The following is a 19601-nucleotide window of genomic DNA, read 5'->3' as shown; positions in this document are numbered from 1 at the left end:
TGCGATTCATGGGGTCGCAAAGAGTCGGACGCGACTGAACTGAACTGAACTAAACTGAACTGAACAGATATATAACCATCTCTCTCAAGAGGCTTCTCCAGCAACACAGTTCAAAAGCATCCATTCTTCAGCACACAGCTTTCTTCATAGTCCAACTCTCACATCCATACATGACCACAGGAAAAACCATAGCCTTGACTAGACAGACCTTTGTTGGCAAAGTAATGTCTCTGCTTTTGAATATGGTATCTAGGTTGGTCATAACTTTTCTTCCAAGGAGTAAGTGTCTTTTAATTTCATGGCTGCAGTCTCCATCTGCAGTGATTTTGGAGCCAAAAAAAATAAAGTCTGACACTGTTTCCACTGTTTCCCCATCTATTTCCCATGAAGTGGTGGGACCGGATGCCATGATCTTCATTTTCTGAATGTTGAGCTTTAAGCCAACTTTTTCACTCTCCTCTTTCACTTTCATCAAGAGGCTCTTTAGTTCCTCAAGGAACAGATACTTTTGAACTGTGGTGTTGGAGAAGACTCTTGAGAGCCCCTTGGACTGCAAGGAGATCCAACTAGTCCATCCAAAAGGAAATCAGTCCTGAATGTGCATTGGAAGGACTGATGCTGAAGATGAAACTCCAATCCTTTGGCCACCTGATGCGAAGAGCTGACTCATTGGAAAAGACCCTGATGCCTGGAAAGATGGAAGGCAGGAGGAGAAGCGAACGACAGAGGATGAGATGGTTGGATGGCATCACCAAGTCAATGGACATGAGTTTGGGTGAACTCCAGGAGTTGGTGATGGACAGGGAGGCCTGGTGTGCTGCAGTCCATGACGTCACAAAGAGCTGGACACGAGCAACTGAACTGAACTGAAATGATCTGAACTGAACCATCTCTCCATATCTGTCCATATATTATACATATAACTATCTGTATCTATATGTAACATATAAACCCATCTCTTTATCTCTTCCTGTGTCTATGTGTCTTCCTGTCTACCTACCTCTCCACCATCTATCTAGCTACCATCTGTCTTTTCTATGTTTTCTCTCTGTATTTATCTATGTATCTTTAACTCTCTCTGTCTCTGTCTACCTACCTACCTGTCTACCTACCTATCACCAGTCTATCTACTATCTATCTTTTCTATTTTATCGACTGTATCTGCCAGATGGCTAAGAAAAAACTCACAACTGAGTTATCTAAACCGTCACTGGGATATTTTATTAAACACAACGACCACGCTGAGTGACAGAAAGCATTTCTCAATTCAAAGGGGAAACGTTTCCGTATTCCAAAGTCCCTTCTACAACTCTGGTACACATCTCAGTTCTCTTCGGTAGAACTGGGGGTGTCTCCTGTGACGTCGTCTCATACCTCTGTCTATGCTGAGGGCATCCCTGGTGCCTCACGTTGTAAAGAGTCTGCCTGCAGTGCAGGAGACCTGGGTTCCATCTCTGGGTGGGGACGATCCCCTGGAGAAGGGAATGGCAACCCACTCCAGTATTCTTGTCTGGAAAATCCCATGGATGGAGGGAATCTAATGGGTTATATAACGTCCATGGGCTGGCAAAGAGTCGGACATGACTGAGCAGCTAACTTTCACTTCACTTTCAGAATTGGTGGTGTCTCTTAATGAGGTTACCCCATACCTCCGTCTATACTGAAATGTGTCTCTTTATAGCAATGCTATCTTTATAGCAATACCTACCTCCCTATGACAAACCCACTGCCCAAGACCTAGATTGTTTCCCCATGATATCAGAACCTAGAATAAAGGCCATTTTACTGAATGCAACAAAAACCAATGCCTGTGACCCCAATTAACTGCACAAAGAGTCTTCCAAATGATTTATCTGCACAAAGACCTCAGGTCATCCGTGTCCAATGTCTGTTACGTCAAAGCAATGCATTTAACATTCCAAAATACTTTTGAGCTTTTATGCTGAGAATCACACCCTTCTTTCCAAGAACTATTATTATTATTTTTAAATCAAAGGAAAAGCTGCCCAGCACATCAGATGGGACTTAATCCAATCCATATGTTACTATGGAATCTTATTTTTAAAAACATGATTTACATTTTAGCTCCCTGTACTAAACAGTCGGACCTTGAAGTTTACCTATTCTTTATGCAACAGTTTGAATCTGTTAAGCCCAAATTTCTAACCTCTCTGCCCCCTGACTCCTAGGCAACCACAAGGATGTTCTCAATGGCTGTGCATATACTTCTGTCTCGTAGGTGAAATCGTTTGTGTGGTAGAGTCCACTTAAAAGTGATTTCATACGGTGTTCGTCTTTCTCTTTCTGACTTACTTCACCTCACATTAAGGTCTCTCGGTTGATCCACGCTGGCATTGCTTCGTGCCTTTTTATGGCTGTCTATTATATTTATATATATATATATCTCACATCTTCTTTATCGATCCATCTGTATTTGTTCCTCAGACATTTACAGTGTCTCCAAGTCTTAGCTCCTGTTAACAGTACTGCTATGAACATAAGGGGTCCTTGTATCTTCTTCAGTGACAGTTCGTTTTCGATGTGAGTACATGTCTGTATACTCTTTGAAAGCACAGCCTTTGATCTCTCTATAATGCAGTGTAAAGAAAACAATAACCAGTGGTGGACAGGGAGGCCTGGTGTGCTGCGATTCATGGGGTCGCAGAGCCGGGCATGACTGAGCGACTGAACTGAACCAAACTGATGGACTGAAATATTTTTTTTTTTAATATGACCTACATTGTTAAATGCATAGCATATCTGCCATTTCTGGGTTACATTTTAAACCTTAAAATATTCTCTTTGAGGACATTCCTGGTCGTCCAGATGTTAAGACTTCGCTTTTCACTGCAGGGGGTGAGGGTTCAATCCCTTGGTCAAGGAGAGAAGATCCCACGAAGCTAAGATGCCTCGGGGCCAAATAAGCAAAATGTAAAACAGAAGGAATACTGTAACGGAATTCAATAATGACTTTAAAACGGTACACATCCAAAACCAGAAAAACATATTCTCTCTGATCCTTGTGTCTTCAAGGATTTATTTTCATAAAGACCATGATGGGAAGTCCAGTGTGTGAGAGGGGAAAAAGAGAAAGAAAAATGGTCCGCAGGCCAGAATGTGTACAGTCTTGGAGCGTTTCAGCCTAAAGGGTCTTTCAAGGTCACGCTCCAATTGCCTTTTAGAGATTTTTTTCAGTGATCTGACTTAGGACTAAGGACTAATTCTTTAACTACATCTGAGAGAGGAAGAAAAGGTACTCAGGAAAAAAAGCAGGTATGTCTCTTACAGGTGTTGGTTAAAAATCATTTCTCTGATGGAATCATTGCCTGAAATTGAATTTCTGGCTCACCCCAATCAAGCTAATGTTGGAGGCTCTCAAATTCAATGCTACTGCTGGGAACTCACCAGGTTTTCTTTTCTTTCTTTTTTTTTTTTTTTAATCACAGTACACCATCTTCTTCCCCAACTCAAATACCAGTCACACCTTTCTTTCCTTTCTTTTTTTTTCAAATCATGACTCAAAACATATAATTTTTTTAAAAAATTTTTTGGCTGTGCAGCATACAGAATCTTAGTTCCTCAATGAGGAAACTAAATTGGGGGACCTCTGCTGCATGGTGGGCAAACAAAGTCTTAAACACTGGACCACAAACGAAGTCTCACACGTTTCCTTTCATTTAGAATGATGTTTATCCCTGTGAAGACAGAAACCACCCTTTAATGAAGGAAAATCAATCAGCTCCTCTTTTGCTGTGTTTGCAAAGCCAAAGGAAGAAAGGGCACAAGGCAGAGAAACTGGATTCTTTCTTTTAGAATGAGTCATCATCGGAGACTCTGCGAGGCAAACGTCCAAGAAAACATGCAAGAAAGAGCACTGTTTAACGGATGCCCTGTGTGATCACGAGCAAATGTCCATGGGACACCCTAAAATCAGTTCATTGCAACGTATGGACTTCCCTTGTGGCTCAGATGGTAAAGAATCCGCTTGTAATGTGGGAGACCTGGGTTCAGTCCCGGGGTTGCGAAGATCCCCTGGAGGAGGGCATGGCAACCCCTCCAGCATTCTGGTCTGGAGAATTCCCATGGACAGAGGAGCCTGGAGGGCTGCAGTCCACGGGGTCGCAGAGAGTTGGCCACGACTGAGCGAATAAGCACATACCTGTGCTGTTTAAAATAATTAATGAATTTATGGATTTATTTTTGGCTGAGTCGAGTCTTCTTGGCAGAGTGTGGGATCTTTTGTTGAGGCATGCGAGTTGTCCCAGGGCATGTAGGATCTTAGTTCCTCGACCAGGGACCGAACCTGTGTCCCCTGCATCGCAAGGTGAAATCCAAACCACTGGAGAGCCAGGGAAGTCCCAACACGTGCTTTTAGAACAGACTCTTCTATCAGGCGCGGCCAAACGCTGTGATTTCCAAAACAGACTATGCATGCAAAAATAACAAGGCAACTCCTTTGAAGAAATTCTGAATCACTCATCAAGAGTTGGAGGAAATTCTGCATCATAACCTAATGAATAATTTTGTGCGTTTGAGATCGAACAAAAAAAGTCTTTTCTATTGTAGCTTCTCATCAGCCCTCAAATTCGTTGCCGCCCCCTCACTGCCTTTATCAGCTGCAGAGTATTACTTTTCTCTGTGGCATCAGCGACTCCATGGACATGAGCTCGAGGAAGCTCCGGGAGTTGGTGATGGACAGGGAGGAGGCCTGGGGTGCTGCAGTCCATGGGGTCGCAAAGAGTCGGACACGGCTGAGTAACTGAACTGAAGCGACATCTATCTCCTGACGGGTTCTTTAGCCCACCGTAGTAGTTTCCATATCTACCCTCCTCATGTTCTTCTAAAATCCCAGAAATAGACCATTCACTCTCAACCTAACCTCCTCCTCATGTGCGGGTCACATCAACCCATGCAACGGGCATTTTCAGCCACCAGGAGGCAGAAGAGGAAAACCTAAGTTGATCATCCGCAGGAACCTGACTTTTTTTTTTTGTCCAAGATCCTGGTACTTATCAACACACCAGCAACAACAGAGACGAGATTGACAGTCTCCTAGCGAGTATTAAATGTACGCAGAGCTACTGATGAAGATGACGAAAGACCTTCTGTTTGGCAGAAGGGACGGGTAAGCATCTTGCCTTTTTTTTTCTCTATTGCATAACTTTTGGATCAGGGAGGGCTTGACAGACAGCGCAGTGTAAAGAACCCACCCGCCAAGGCTGGAGACAAAACAGATGTGAGTTCGATCCCTGGGTAAGGAAGATCCCTTGGAGGAGGGCATGGCAAGCCTCTCTAGTACTCTTGCCTGGAGAATCCTGTGGACAGAGGACCCTGGTGGGCAACAGTCCACGGGGGTCACAAAGGATGGGACACGACCGAGCGACTAACACTTCCCTTTTCTCTCCTGTATTCTTGCCTGGGAAATCCCAGGGACGGAGGAGCCTGGCAGCCCACAGCACATGGAGTCATGAGAAATCAAAGTCAGCTGAGTGACTGGGTACTCTGCCGGGATCAAGGAAGCTTGACCTTCTTCCCTGCTGCAGTGCGTCCATCCTATATAACTGTGTCATCTTGGCCCTAGTGGATGCACCTTCCTCCACGCCCTACATCCTCTAGAATGACATCAGTGACCACTGGAGACACAGAGGCTGGAAGCCTGTTTGCAGGCTGGCCAATCACCCCCACGCAGACCCACCATGGAGGGTCTTACTCTAAGGGCTTCCACTGTCTCCTTCCATCCCCATTTGGCTTCGCGATTGTGACTTGCTTTTCTCGTTCAGTCGCTCAGTCGTGTCCTACTGTTTACGACCTCACGGACTGCAGCACGCCTCCCTGTCCATCACCAACTCTGGGAGCTTGCTCAAACTCGTGTCCATCGAGTCGATCATGGCATCCAGCCATCTCATCCTCTGTCCTCCCCTTCTCCTCCTGCCTTCAGTCTTTCCCAGCATCGGGAGTTGTGAGTGGTCCTACGTAAAGTGTCTGGACACTCCCCATTTTCTCAGACCTCCTGTACTTCTTCACTTTTGTCTGTCTTTCCCCTCAGGGCAATACCTTATATTTCCTCTATCCATTTAGCATCTTCCATCACTGACTAGTGAAGACTTTCTCTCTTGAGGATGAGAAGTCAAGTTTTTCCAAGGTGGAAATCTAACCAGAGGGAATCTGATAGGTGAGAGAAGAGAATGGGCTTGGGAGGGAAGCATGAAGATCCCAGAAGGGAGAGATGGTGTTTTGTTTTGTTTTCTTAGTAGATATGTTGATGGACTTTTGGGGGCTTCCCAGGTGGCAGTAGGGATAAAGAACATCTGCTAATGTAGGAGACACAAGATAATAAATGGGGTAAAGAGATCCCTGGGTGAGGAACATCCCCTGGAGTAGCAAGTGGCAACCTACTCCAGGATTCTTTTTTTTCCCTCCCAGTCCAGTTATTTTTTTCCTGAAAAATTCCATGGACAGAGGAGCCTAGAGGGCTACAATCCATGGGATTACAAAGAGTTGGACATGACTTAGCAACAGAGCATGCATGGGCAGGCATACAAGCACAAACTTTTCACCTGATGGGAAAAAGACTGCCATGAGAACTCCGGAAGAAAATCTGTAGGAAAAGATAAAGTCAAATAAAGATTTATAGGGGGAGGGGGGAAATGGTCAAAGTACCGAACAGTAGATGGCATCTTCAACTCTTAAGTGAAAGAGAAATGTACATACCAGCTAAATAGGAAACTGACGGTTTTCAGCACAGAAATATCCGGAATGTTCTAACAGAAAGGAGCCACTGAATTGTCCAGATGGAAATTTTCTTGTGCGCACATGAAAAGTGAGAGAGTGTTTCTGATGTTCTGGGAATCTTTGAAAAAAGGCAGTTATATAAAACGGTATGGCTGACATTTCATCAGACTGTAACATACTTGTCTGGCGAGAAGTCTGATGAACTCGTTCATTGGGTCAATGGTCTTAATTCCACGTGTGGGTCAAAGGCAGTTAAGAATACAACCAAATGGGCTTCAGAGGTTAGACACTGGATGGGTGGACAAAGCCTTGGATCTGTTGCACGAAGAGCCTCGCCTTTTCAGACATCATGGCTGGGGGCACATATCATATGTGGCACAGTGGTCCATCGATAGTGATTTCAAGGAAACTGCACCAGCGATCAAGGACCTGCTTTCAGGAATATAAAACTACACTGTAAGCCCAGCAGCATTCTTAACGTTTCCCAAACAGTGTTAGATTAGACAATCAACTAGGTGCTCACTAGCTAAGCAAGGTTTGCGTTCGGCAGTCCTGATAAAAGAAAATATTCCTTGTCTGAAAAGCAAGTGTGGGGATTATCTCATTGATCTCCTATTACAAGTGCTTTATCCTTGTTTTTTGAAAGATCGATACATGGAAATTTAGGTGGTATTGGATAGATACTACATTACATTTTTGGCTAGTTGCAGTTTTTTTTTTCCTCCAGTGGCTCAACAGTGACGTTAATAAGCTGTCCAAGGCTATTAATAACCCTGGAAATTATTCCGTGACTGGGCTTAACGGTCACTAGCATCACCCACTCAGTGGACATGAGTTTGACCAAACTCCGGGAGATGGTGAAGGACAAGGAAACCTGGTGTGCTGCAGGCCATGGGGTCGCAGAAAATCAATGGAGGAACTGAGCAACCAACTCCTGGGCTATCAAACCTCACAAGCACAAACCCACTGCATGGTTAGTACGGCGTGCACAATAACCTCACGAGGGAGAGAACGGAACTACGTTTTACAGAGATTCAGGAAATGCTTTCCTTCTGACCATCATTCATTTTACAAAAGTTCTCTTTGTCGGTAGGAAAACAGAATCTGTGACTCTGTTTAAAAAAAAAAAAAAAAAAAGCAGTAATCATCTCAAACAATGCTTTTCCATTCCTTAGGCAGAAAAACAGCGTTTCGGTATGTACGACTTTTAGAAGAAAAAGTTTCCAACAGTGATTTCTATGTTTTAGTAAAATAAACGTCTACTCCTATGAAAACCTCTAATACAAACGATCATCACAGCGTATGCTGTACCATTTCATTGACTCATTAAAGAAATAACAGTTGGAAATGTTCTCAGACAATGATAACAGCAATTTTCCCTGCAAGCAAAGAAGTAAACGACCACTGCCTGTTTCGCAAGGGGACGGCAGAACACGCAAGAAGTCTGAAAAAGATTGACCGAGTCATGCTTGAACGAAATCTATCGCCCTGTACAATCGGCCAAGTTGGCACACTTTCACAGCTTCAGATAAAAGGGGGTCTGTGGTGTTGGGCTTCACACGAACTCATTCGCAGAATGTAAATAGACTGTCTCGGGGATGCTAAATTGCTTCTTTCATTTCCTTGCGGTGAGTCTTGCAGCTTCTCTTTTGCCCTCCCCAAGATTTGTTTCTTCTACTTCTCAGCAGCAGAAGGTAAACTTAAAACGGTTCAGATGAGGAAAGTTAGAATCAGAAGCTTTTTTTTTTTTTCTTATCTTTTAAAAAAAAAAAGGAAAAAAAAGAAAAAGAAAAGAAGGTGTGTGTAATTCCCACAAAATTGTTCCAGATTCAAAAAACAGGCCAAACAGATAAGAGATCACCGTGTAAAGCTGCTTAATACCCAGCTGGGCGTTAGAGAGGGGAGAGGTGTCGATTTCTCTTGAAATCTAACCTTTTAAGTCACATCAGCGCCATGGCATTCAGGCAAGACAACGTTTTGCTATTCCTGCAAAGCGAAAGCTTGCCCAAAACCACGGCCCCGTTCAGAAAGCAGCACCGGGAGCTGGTGACGCGCCATACAGACCCCCACACTGCGCTCTTTGAAAGCGCTGGCTGCCAGGGGGCATGCGGTGGTCCCTGGCTTCCTCTGCCCACCTCGTCCTGAGAATGGACCTTTTGTGAGGGATCACAGATCACCACTTCCTGTCTCAAACACCAGTAGCCAAGGCAACTCCCCAGAGGATTCTGAAACAAACAAACAAGAAAATACTCAGAGGGGCGTGCGATCCACGGTCTTCAAAATGAACGGAAATGACCAAGATTTGGCTGGGAGCACCAGCGTGAGAAAAGAAAGGAAATAAAAATCACGAGACGAGAAGGCTCTAGACGCTGAGTGATGCTGTCTACCATCTCATCCCGTGTCGCCCACTTCTCCCACCCTAAGTCTTTGCCAGTGAGTCAGCTCTTTGCATCAGCTGGCCAAGGGATTGGAGTTTCAGCTTCAGCATCAGGCCTTCCAATGAATATTCAGGACTGATCTCCTTTAGGATGCACTGGTTGGATCTCCCTGCAGTCCAACGGACTCTCAAGAGTCTTCACCAGCACCATATTCAAAAGCATCAATCCTCTTTGGTGCCCAGCCTTGTTTATGGTCCAACTCTCACATCCATACCTGACTACGGGAAAAATCTAAATAGCTTTGACTACACAGACCTTTGTCATCAAAGTAATGTCTCTGCTTTTTAATATGCTGACTAGGTTGGGCACAGCTTTTCTTCCAAGGAGCACGTGTCATTTAATTGGATGACAGCAGTCACCATCGGCAGTGATTTTGGAGTTCAAGACAAAAAGATAAATAAATAATGTCTATCACTGTTTCCATTTTGAAAACCTGCAATTTCAAGTCCTCTATGGATGTTCCCAAAGGTACAAGTGTGCACACATCTTGCATTTTTCAATTAGAAAGTCACTTCAACAACTGTCCCGCTTCCCTGGGGTCTTCTATACATGAATGTTTTACTGGTGAATGAAACGAAATGCTCACAACAAAATTCAAACATCAAGTTGAAAATAAAGTATTCTTGGTGATACTTGTATATAATGTTTTCTCGTTTGACACAACTCTGTGAGTCCAGATTTTTTTTTTTAGCCCATAAACATCCTATAACACACAGATCTCATTCTCACAGCCACACTGTTACAAATTCAATTTTCTGCACCATCTCAATGCATTTTTTTTTTCCCTCTGCCTTGCTACTAGGCTTGCAGAATCTTAGTTCCCTGACCAGGGATTGAACATGTACCCCCTGCAGTGGAAGCTCAGAGTCTCAACCACTAGACCACCAGGGAAGCCCCTTCAGTGCATTTTTGCCTTGAAAATAAATGCGGTTACATAGACCATGGATAGTCTTCATGAACTGACCAAGAGCAGGAAAAACCACAGCAGATGAGCCTCAAAATATTTCCATCAAAATGCTATTTTTTTTTCCACAACCACACTGTTGGTGAAAATGAATATAACACCAAAACAACAGACTGCTGCTCTTGAATTCGTCTTCAAGATCCGTTAGATACACAATATCCTAGAGAGTAAGTAAAAGAGTTTCCAACTCATGATCAACACAGCCACCAAACCACAAAAGCTCATATGTATGGCCCATTGTCCACTTTATCGAGTTATCACCTGTTACCAAACGCTTTATCAGACAGCACCCAACTGTGTTCATGCAACAGGTTTATGTCAGGCAAGCCCAGAGAAAGAACAGTGCTTTCGGTAACATCCCAAGGTCATTCGATGACCCAGGAGGCTGAATCTGTTTGAGGTTTCAAGGGAAAGAAACCATTGGAGTCAAATGTGAAAATTAAACAAAAAAGGAAATGGATGGTGCTACCTGAAAGTCAGGCAAGGAATGTAGCTAGTAGCATGAAGTGAGGTTTGTAGCAGAAAATTCCTAGACATCGGAGTAACATGAGTGGAAACAACAAAGCCAACAAAACGAGAAGCAGAATTTTCTCATGGACTCCTGTGCGCTGATGCTTGAGGAGCGTCCAAGGGATGAAAATATGCAAAGTCACAGAAACGAACAAAAAAAGGAAACGTGAAAGTTACGGAGCAGATGCATCTTACAGCGTGATAAAAAAGAAAACCGACGGACGGACCGACCGACGGTGGGCCCTGAAAGTCACGCAACAGATGCCTCTTGGAGCATTAGTCAAAGTTACGGAAGAAATGCCTCTTGGAGCATTAAGTGAGGTTTGTAGCAGAAATTCTTAGGAAATGCAGGAACATCCATGGAAGCAAGTAACCCCCACAGAACAAGAAGCAGGACTTGTTTGTCGTCACCAGGCACTCACTCACCTAGGATCCCCAGCCGGTAGTTAATGGTGATGACGATGACGTTGCCGTAGCTGGCCAGGATGCTCCCGTCAATCATGTTGCCCGTGCCCTCCATGTAGGACCCGCCATGGATGTACACCATCACCGGCTTCTTGCTGTTCTGATCATGGATGTCTGCAAGAAAGAGCCAAGTAAAGGGGAAAAAAAAAAAATCACACTGATTAACTGAGAGTAAATCAAAAGACGTGAGTGACTTTCCCTAGTTGAGATGGGAATCCATCGCATGGCCCTTTCTTGAATTAGGAATACCCTGGTTAAGATGGTCAGATGGCATCATGGACTCGATGGACATGAGTCTGAGCAAACTCTGGGAGGTGCGGAAGGACAGGGAAGCCTGGCGTGCTGCAGGCCATGGCGTCGCAAAGAGTCCGACAGGGCTGAATGACTGAACGTGGACAGTTAAGATGGCTTAAGGATAATGGTCGATGTGGCTACATTTCCTACTCATAGAAATGATGCAGACGGTGGAATGAATTTGTATGCATGGGTATGCTTCCATATGTACCTATGACACTACAAATTTAACCCCTGAGATGAATGAATCACTTCTTCCCTACATAGTAATCAAACCCTAGAAGGGGACATGCCTGGAACAAGCCCATGGCGTCTGTTACTGGTACAGAATTTGCTTGCAATGCAGGAGACCTGGGTTCGATCCCTGGGATGTAAAGATCCCCTGGAGAGAAGGGCACGGCAACCCACTCCAGGATTCCTGCCTGGAGAACCCCATGGACACAGGAGCCTGGTGGCCTACAGTCCATGGAGTCACAAAGAGTTGGTATGTAGTATCTATTAAAGCATATATTTTAACTATCTAAGTTAGTGCAAACTCAACTTCAAAATTATTACTTTTTTTACTGTAACTGCCTTCTTCAGTCAAACGTGAGCTTCAAGATTCACTTTCGACTTAACAATGAGAACGTAAGGCTGGTGCTGAAACCACAAGCTCTCGATGCATTATGACAAAAAAAAAAGTTAAAAAATGATCAACAGAACAGAAACATGGAAAAACAAACAAAGGTACCCAAGCAAGTGTCTTTTCTCTAAATGACCGTTTCATATGCCAACTGAAGTGACCAAAAAAAAAAAAAAAGTGAAAAAGAGATGTGAACTGCAACCTCAAGATGAAATGGTTGCAATCCTGCTCAGTTCCACATGGAATAAAAACTCCCACTGTGATCTGAAACCAGAGTAGCCTTAGTCATCATTACTTGGGCACTGATGTGAAAATCCTAGTTTGCAATGGTCTGTGACAAGAGAAATTTGCCCAGCATATGACTGCTTTCTCAAAAGTTGTGATCAAATAACTTCTTTGGTGTTCATCATCCCTTGAGCTTAAATGTAGTCTTTTAAGAAACCTGACCCCTGATTATAATTATTTCTGGGAACTTCTGTATGTATATACATATACACGTGTGTCATTTAAATACCTGTACATTATCAAATAGCAACCCACTCCAGTATTCTTGCCTGGAGAACCCCATGGATGGAGGCGCCTGGAGGGCTACCGTCCATGGGGTCGCAGAGAGTCGGACATGACTGAGCGAGTGATGGATATGTATTATCAAGAAAAAAGCAAATGTATCCATGTAAATGTATTTACTTTTTTTTTTCCTTAAAAACTTTTTTTGTTGCCTAATTTATGGAGACATGTTTGAATGATCAGGAATGAATTTTAAGGAAATCAACCAACATGTGGATGGAGGCTGCTCATAAAATGAATTACAAGCACCATCTGAAAACAGGCTCCTGATTGCTACCAGACACCCTCCAGGAGGCCAAAGAACCCTGAGGTCACAGTCAAGTACAGGAAAAAGTGTCAAGCCACATCGGTCTGTAGATCCTTAACCCACAGCAGAAGAACGCTATTTCCTCACATAAAATGTGAGGAAGAAGTAAAAACTCCTTTTTGAATCTTTCACTCACCAGTGGTCAGTCGTGTCTGACTCTTTGCGAGCCCATGGACCGTAGCCCGCCAGGCTGTTCTGTCCATGGGGATTCTCCAGGCAAGGATACTGGAGTGGGGTGTCATGCCCTTCTGCAGGGGACCTTTCCGACCCAGGGACTGAACCTTCTTCTCCTGCACTGGCAGGCATATTCTTCACCGCGTAGCCCCCTGGGAGGCCCTCACTCATCATACGCTACGTGGAACTCTAATCAATCATCGTCCGTATAAGGTGCGGTGTTTTACACCAGCCACTAGTGTTTCTGGACACTGATTTGCTGTTTGAGTTCTTATTTATGTTACCCTTCTTGGTTGCATTACCGGAAAGAAAAAAGTTGACATTTCTTGGACTGTTTTAAGGGGTTCCCTCAGGTGAAAAAAAAAAAAAAAAAGCCTTAGGTTAACAGCTATTACCTTCTAAGACACACAGAAGAAGTTTCTTGTGAGCTCGGGGAAGAAATAATCAGATGTCATATTCATTCAACGTTAGGGGAAAAAGAAAAAATAACAGTTTCTATGGTATTTAAGTAAAAGGAGAAAGCATTTGAATATAACAGGTAGCTGGCGGGATTGTGAAAACAGATGCCAGTGATAAAAAAAAAAAAGGAATAAGATGCTAAGAGGATACAAGGGTATTAGATGCAAATTACACCTGTAGTTGGTTATATAAGGATACGGATGAAATTACAGGTGGTCTAGGGCCTGACAAGGACAGGGTAGCTGATGACTCAGCGCAGCTGTCATGGTCCAAAGGCATCAGAAGAAACTTCTAAGGTGAGTACCAAAAGCAAGAAGAACGCTCTGAATGTGGGTCTACAAAATATGAAATAGTAGTCATATTGCGAGAACAGCAGGTGAGAAGGCAGCTATGGCAGAGCTTATCTCAGAGACCCGCTGATCTATGAGACAAACCTAAGAGGATGGGAAAAGCCAAGCAAGTGATAAAAAGGCAAACTTTTTTGGAGGGAACTTTTGCTTCCCAGCAAGGATGCATTTCAGGTCCACTTTAAATTGTCTTTCAGCTAGAGAACCACACACAGGTCCATCGAGGGCGCTCGTCCCTTTAACTTAAATACTCAGAAATCCATGCCTTGGGCTTTCCTGAGAGGTCAGGGAGTAAAGAATCTGCCTGCCAATGAAATATACGAGGTCGCATCCCTGGGTCGGGAAGGTCCCCTGGAGAAGGAAATGGGAGCCCACTCCGATATTCTTGCCTGGGAAATCCCATGGGCAGAGGAGCCTGGCGGGCTACAGTCCATGGGGTCGCAAAGAGTCGGACACAACTGAGCGACTAAGTACACAGAGGCAGACTCAAGCTGCCCGAGCCTGCAAAGGCTGATTTAAAGCTGTTTCTTTTCTTCTAAACCATTTGTTCCACCAAAGGAAGAAGATACCACTTACATGCTGCGTTATCTTCCATCTTAAAAGAAAAAAAAAAAAATCACTCTACTTCTAGTGGGTAATCTGTCCAACAATTTGAGAGTCTTCAAAAAGAAACTCTCCATAGCAACTAAACATTTTTAGGAAGGGGGGAAAAAAAAGTTCTGAGAGCAGCCGAGGTGTGAAAACAGAAATGGAAAGATCTAGCTTTTCAGCCTTTTTCAATTCTTTGCTATACCCCCTACTTTTAATTTTTTTTTTTTCCCTTTAAAGCTTCCAAAAATGCATTTCAGAGAGAAACAACAAATTCTATTCAAGACACTTTCTCATGTGTTTTACTGCGAGCCAGAGAAGATGCTTTGAAAACCCTATTTTGGAATCAGTACTTTCGGGGAAAACAATCGTAAAAACAAACAAAGATGGAAATGCCAGCCGCCACCCCCCCCCCCAACTAAAAAAAAGTTGTACTGAGCTGTCTTGGTGTCCACAGAAGAAACCAACAAGACCGAAGCTCCAAAATACAATATGAAATTACAAAAGAACATTTGAAAGAAAGAAAAGAAGGCATACATGCATGCTTTAAAATTTCACTTTCTCTTCTTGTGATCAAGCCAAAAAAAAAAAAAAAAAAAGCTTAGTAAAAAGAAAACGGTGAGTTTCCTTGGAAATGGCATTTTCTTACTCGCTTCATATTGAGAAACATGTATATACATTCTGCCAGGGGGGTTTACATAGCCATTGTGGTTAAAAATGACAGTAGTCCCCAAACAAGAAGAAAATAAAGAAGCACACAGAAGTGTACTCTCTTCAGATAAGGGGAGGAAAAACGGGTTGAAATGGAAAAAAGAAAAAAAAAAAGATATAAAATCATGCATCAAGATCGAGCTTTGTAAAAAACAAAAAATACCTTCATCTTCACCACGGTCATTACTGGTTATATCATCAGCATTTTTCTTTGAGTTGGCTCCTGGGGTCATATTGAGAAGGAAAATAAAGGGAAAAAAAAAGAGAATTCAAAAACAACAGGTTTGCAAAAAAATTCAGAAGAGAGATACTATGCAGTCAAAGAAAAAAAAGTCATACAAAAAGCTGAAATCTGTTACATTTGATTTCAAAATCATGAAATAGGGAGATGCAAAATGCATATAAACATAAATATGTCAAGAAGAACAAATTCAAAATGTTACTTGCAAAGAAAAATTAGATACCCAGTGAAAATGCAGCTTGAGGGTTAAAATGATACTACTGCAAAAAAAAAAAAAAACAGTAATGTGAGTTGTAAAAAAAAGAAAGAAAGAAAATCAAATTATTTTTTAAAGAGTTTCCCAAATTTTAAAAAGAAATGCATATGAAATATTCCTCTAATTTTAACAAGTAATAATCTAGATACATTTTTGAAATGTCACTGATACACTTTGCTTAGGAAATTCTATACAGTAAGAAGAAACACATTAAACAATAAACATGAAAGATGAATCAAAATCTCTGAAAATTGACATTCGTTTCATGCATAAGAACTTAAAAGCGTACCATTCCTGATAAACATCAGATAGTCAGTGTAATTTATTTAAATCATGAATGCTCACTTGTCACTAGTAGCTAGAGAACACGTCACATGATTGATCCCTGTGGTCTACTGTAAGCTACCACTTTCAACAAGCATTTCTGAAATCAAGATAAAGCAGTATAAATCATGTTTTTCTGTTTCGAATACCTATTAAATACTGCTTGAAGGTTATTGTTATTTGTTTAAAAAAAAAAGAATAAATAAATAAAGTCACCTACCTGGATGACATGAAATATAAAGCACCTTGAAATTTCTTTGTCAGCAAAATGAACAGAGAGGTTCCCTTAATGCCACCAAAAAACCCTCAAAAACAGACAAAAACAAAAACCCAAAACAAGGCTCTCTGTATGCAGTGTGCCATTTTGGTTTCTATATCTTAAAGATACAAGAAGCTAAAACATTAAATACCACTCAATTATTCCATTCGCTCAACTGCCTTCTTTTTACAGACAGACCTGGCCCACTAGGACGTATGCGCTCGTTCTGGAAAACCGGAGTGGTGGCAAATAGTGAAAAAATGGCTTCCCTGATGGCTCAGAGGGTCAAGAATCTGCCCACAATGTGGGAGACCAGGGTTTGATCCCTGGGTCGGGAAGATCCCCTGGAGAAGGGAATAGCAACCCACCCACTGTCTCTGCCTGGAGAATCCCACGGACAGAGGAGGCTGGTGGGCTACAGCCCATGGGGTCGCCAAGAGTTGGGCACAACAGAGGCTCTAACACTTTCCCTTTGCGTTCCTTGCTGGATGAACCTCGTCCCTGTCACCCACAAGACTTGTATCTGAAAAGACAACTACGGTTGTTCCAAACGCAGGGGGACAACATCATGTTTCAAAACCAAGATCTGAAGTTGCTGCTTTCATCCCTCAACAAGGGTTGAGTATTGGAAATATCGCTTGGATTAAACAAGCAGAACTGGGAGGGGAAGGTGAAAAGCTGATTCCTTCTGCTGGTAGACTTTTTGAGATTTAAATATTCCCCGCTGTAGACAGTCTCAAGCTACCAACATAAAGTCCCTGAGGAGAGCTTGGGAAAGCAGTGGCCCCCCTTGAAACTCAAGCTTATCATCAGGTTTTCACCTTAACTGCTTGAAGGTGGAATGGAGTGTTCTAGGAGAGGGACCCCACCCTCCAAGATCTAATGCTTGATGATGTAAGGTACAGTTGTGCAAAAATAATCAAGTCTACAATAAACGCAGTGTGTCTGAATCATCCCAAAGCCATCTCCTCCACTTCAGTCCCTAGAAAAACTGCCTCCCATGAAACTGGTCCCTGGTGCCTGAAAGGTTGGCTACGGTTATTCTAAGAGACAGTCTTTTCTCTTTACGGTAAAAGGTTCATATCCAGTCTTTAAGGAAGTACCATGACACTTTTCCAGCAGTCATGTATGGATGTGAGAGTTGGACTATAAAGAAAGCTGAGTGCCCAAGAAAGAATGCTTGTGAACTTCAGTGTTGGAGAAGACTCTTGAGAGTCCCTCGGACTGCAAGGAGATCCAACCAGTCCATCCTAAAAGAGATCAGCCCTGGGATTTCTTTGGAGGGAATGATGCTGAAGCTGACACTCCAGTACTTTGGCCACCTCATGTGAAGAGTTGACTCACTGGAAAAGACTTTGATGCTGGGAGGGATTGGGGGCAGGAGGAGAAGGGGACGACCGAGGATGAGATGGCTGGATGGCATCACTGACTCGATGGACGCGAGTCTGAGTGAACTCCAGGAGTTGGTGATGGACAGGGAGGCCTGGCGTGCTGCGATTCATGGGGTCGCAAAGAGTTGGACACGACTGAGCAACTCAACTGAACTGAACTGAAAGTCGGGACACGACTGAGGGACTGAACTGATGACCCTGATGAGTCAACCTATAGCCATCAGTTTAACATGGAAGTCAATTCGTGTCCAAGAATTCCACTGCAATGAAAGATCTTAAAGAATCAACCTTCTTCAAATAAGCTTCACTGTCTTCTGTTCATAGTTTATCAGTATAACACTTATTTCACAGCTATCTCATGGGCTGAACTTATGGCTACATGCTGTTAAGAAGAGTGGAACAATACCTTGCTTTCTTGACTGTACCATGCACCTTCCAGAATCTTAGTTCCTGAACCTGAGATGGAAGCTGTGTCCATGCAATAGAAGAACAGAAAACCACAAGACAAGTCTAAGAAATGCGTTTCTTAACACACATAGTCTACGTGGAGGCTAGAAATAAGTTCCTCTGAATTTCTGATCAAAATTTAAGTTTTCTGAAGATTTTCTAAGTTTTTAAAAAGAACAGATCACCTCTTTCATTGAAAAAGAAAAGACACTAGAAAAATAAAGGTGGCTCAGGGGATAAAGAATCCGCCTGCAATGTGGGAGACCTGAGTTCGATCCCTGGGTTGGGAAGATCTCCTGGAGAAGGGAAAGGCCACCCACTCCAGTATTCTGGCCTGGAGAACTCCACAGACTGTATAGTCCATGGGGTCGCAAAGAGTCGGACACGACTGAGCAACTGTCACTTTCAATAGACGTGGAATGGATTAAGGGACTGAAAGTTATCTGATGATGTCAATTCCTTCCGAGAAAATATGTTTCTCATGAAGTCTGTCTATCTCCCTTGTCCACACCCTTTCCAGCTCGGTAGGCAATGAGAAAGGTCTGTAACTCGGACCCCACACCTGCACTCTGCCTTTCACATGAGTCTGCCCTTAAAGCCCTGCCTTCTTCTGGATTTTCTTCTTCTTTGTCTTCCCTGCCACAGCTGAAATCTCAGGAACACAATCGCTGGCCTGGCTGAAACCCAAACAGAGGCCACTCTGCAAGGTCTGGGCTGAGTTAAATGCCAAAGTTCTTTCTTAAGCCCCAGTTCTCAATGTCTTCAGGCTCACCGTCAGTGCATGAAATTGCAGGAATCTGGAATTCTTCCCTGGGGAAGGATGAGAGGCAGTATTGAAGGAAACTATCCTGACCCCCTCCACAAGGGTGCAGGAAAATGCTCTGAAGATTTGCAATGTTTTAGACCAACTCCAGTACTCTTGCCTGGAAAATCCCATGGACGGAGGAGCCTGGTAGGCTACAGTCCATGGGGTCGCTAAGAGTCGGGCACGGCTGAGCGACTTCACTTTGACTTCTCACTTTCATGCACTGGAGAAGGCAATGGCAACCCACTCCAGTGTTCTTGCCTGGAGAATCCCAGGGATGGGGGAGCCTGGTGGGCTGCCGTCTGTGGGGTCACACAGAGTTGGACATGACTGAAGCGACTTAGCAGCAGCAGCAGCAGCAAGGGTTATATAACAACAATGTATCCTGCTGGAGGACAGTTTCTCCTCCTTCCTGAAAACCTTCTGGTTAATCCTGTCATCTTCAAATGTAAATTACGGGAGTGGGTCTGCTAAGACCTTTAAACCTTGAGACATTCTTTTGCTTAACTGTAACAACCAGCTGAAAAAGTATACAGCTCCCTTGCTCCCCTGCTGAGACTAGCTAGGCAGGTCACTCTCCCTCCCCTTTCTGATGTCTCTGTCAGAAGCTTCCTCTGTCCGTTTTCATACTTCAATAAAACTCTGCTACACAAAAGTTCTTGAGGGATCAAGCCTGGTCCCCGGTCCCGAAATCTTTGGA

The 19601-nt window shown here is 43.4% G+C and overlaps 1 protein-coding gene across 1 annotated transcript in view; it reads right to left on the bottom strand.

Moving 5' to 3' along the window:
* The window catches only part of NLGN4X (neuroligin 4 X-linked), a 300908-nt gene that overhangs the window by 145347 nt on the left and 135960 nt on the right, over positions 1–19601 (bottom strand). Inside the window, exon 2 of the mRNA XM_040266374.1 lies at positions 11071–11223. Coding sequence (XP_040122308.1) covers positions 11071–11223 — 153 coding nt within the window. The remainder of the gene's footprint in view (positions 1–11070; positions 11224–19601) is intronic.

This window comes from Oryx dammah, unplaced genomic scaffold, assembly GCF_014754425.2.
Source record: "Oryx dammah isolate SB20612 unplaced genomic scaffold, SCBI_Odam_1.1 HiC_scaffold_23, whole genome shotgun sequence".
Taxonomy (NCBI): domain Eukaryota; kingdom Metazoa; phylum Chordata; class Mammalia; order Artiodactyla; family Bovidae; genus Oryx; species Oryx dammah.
This window is presented reverse-complemented; position numbering and strand designations above follow the sequence as displayed.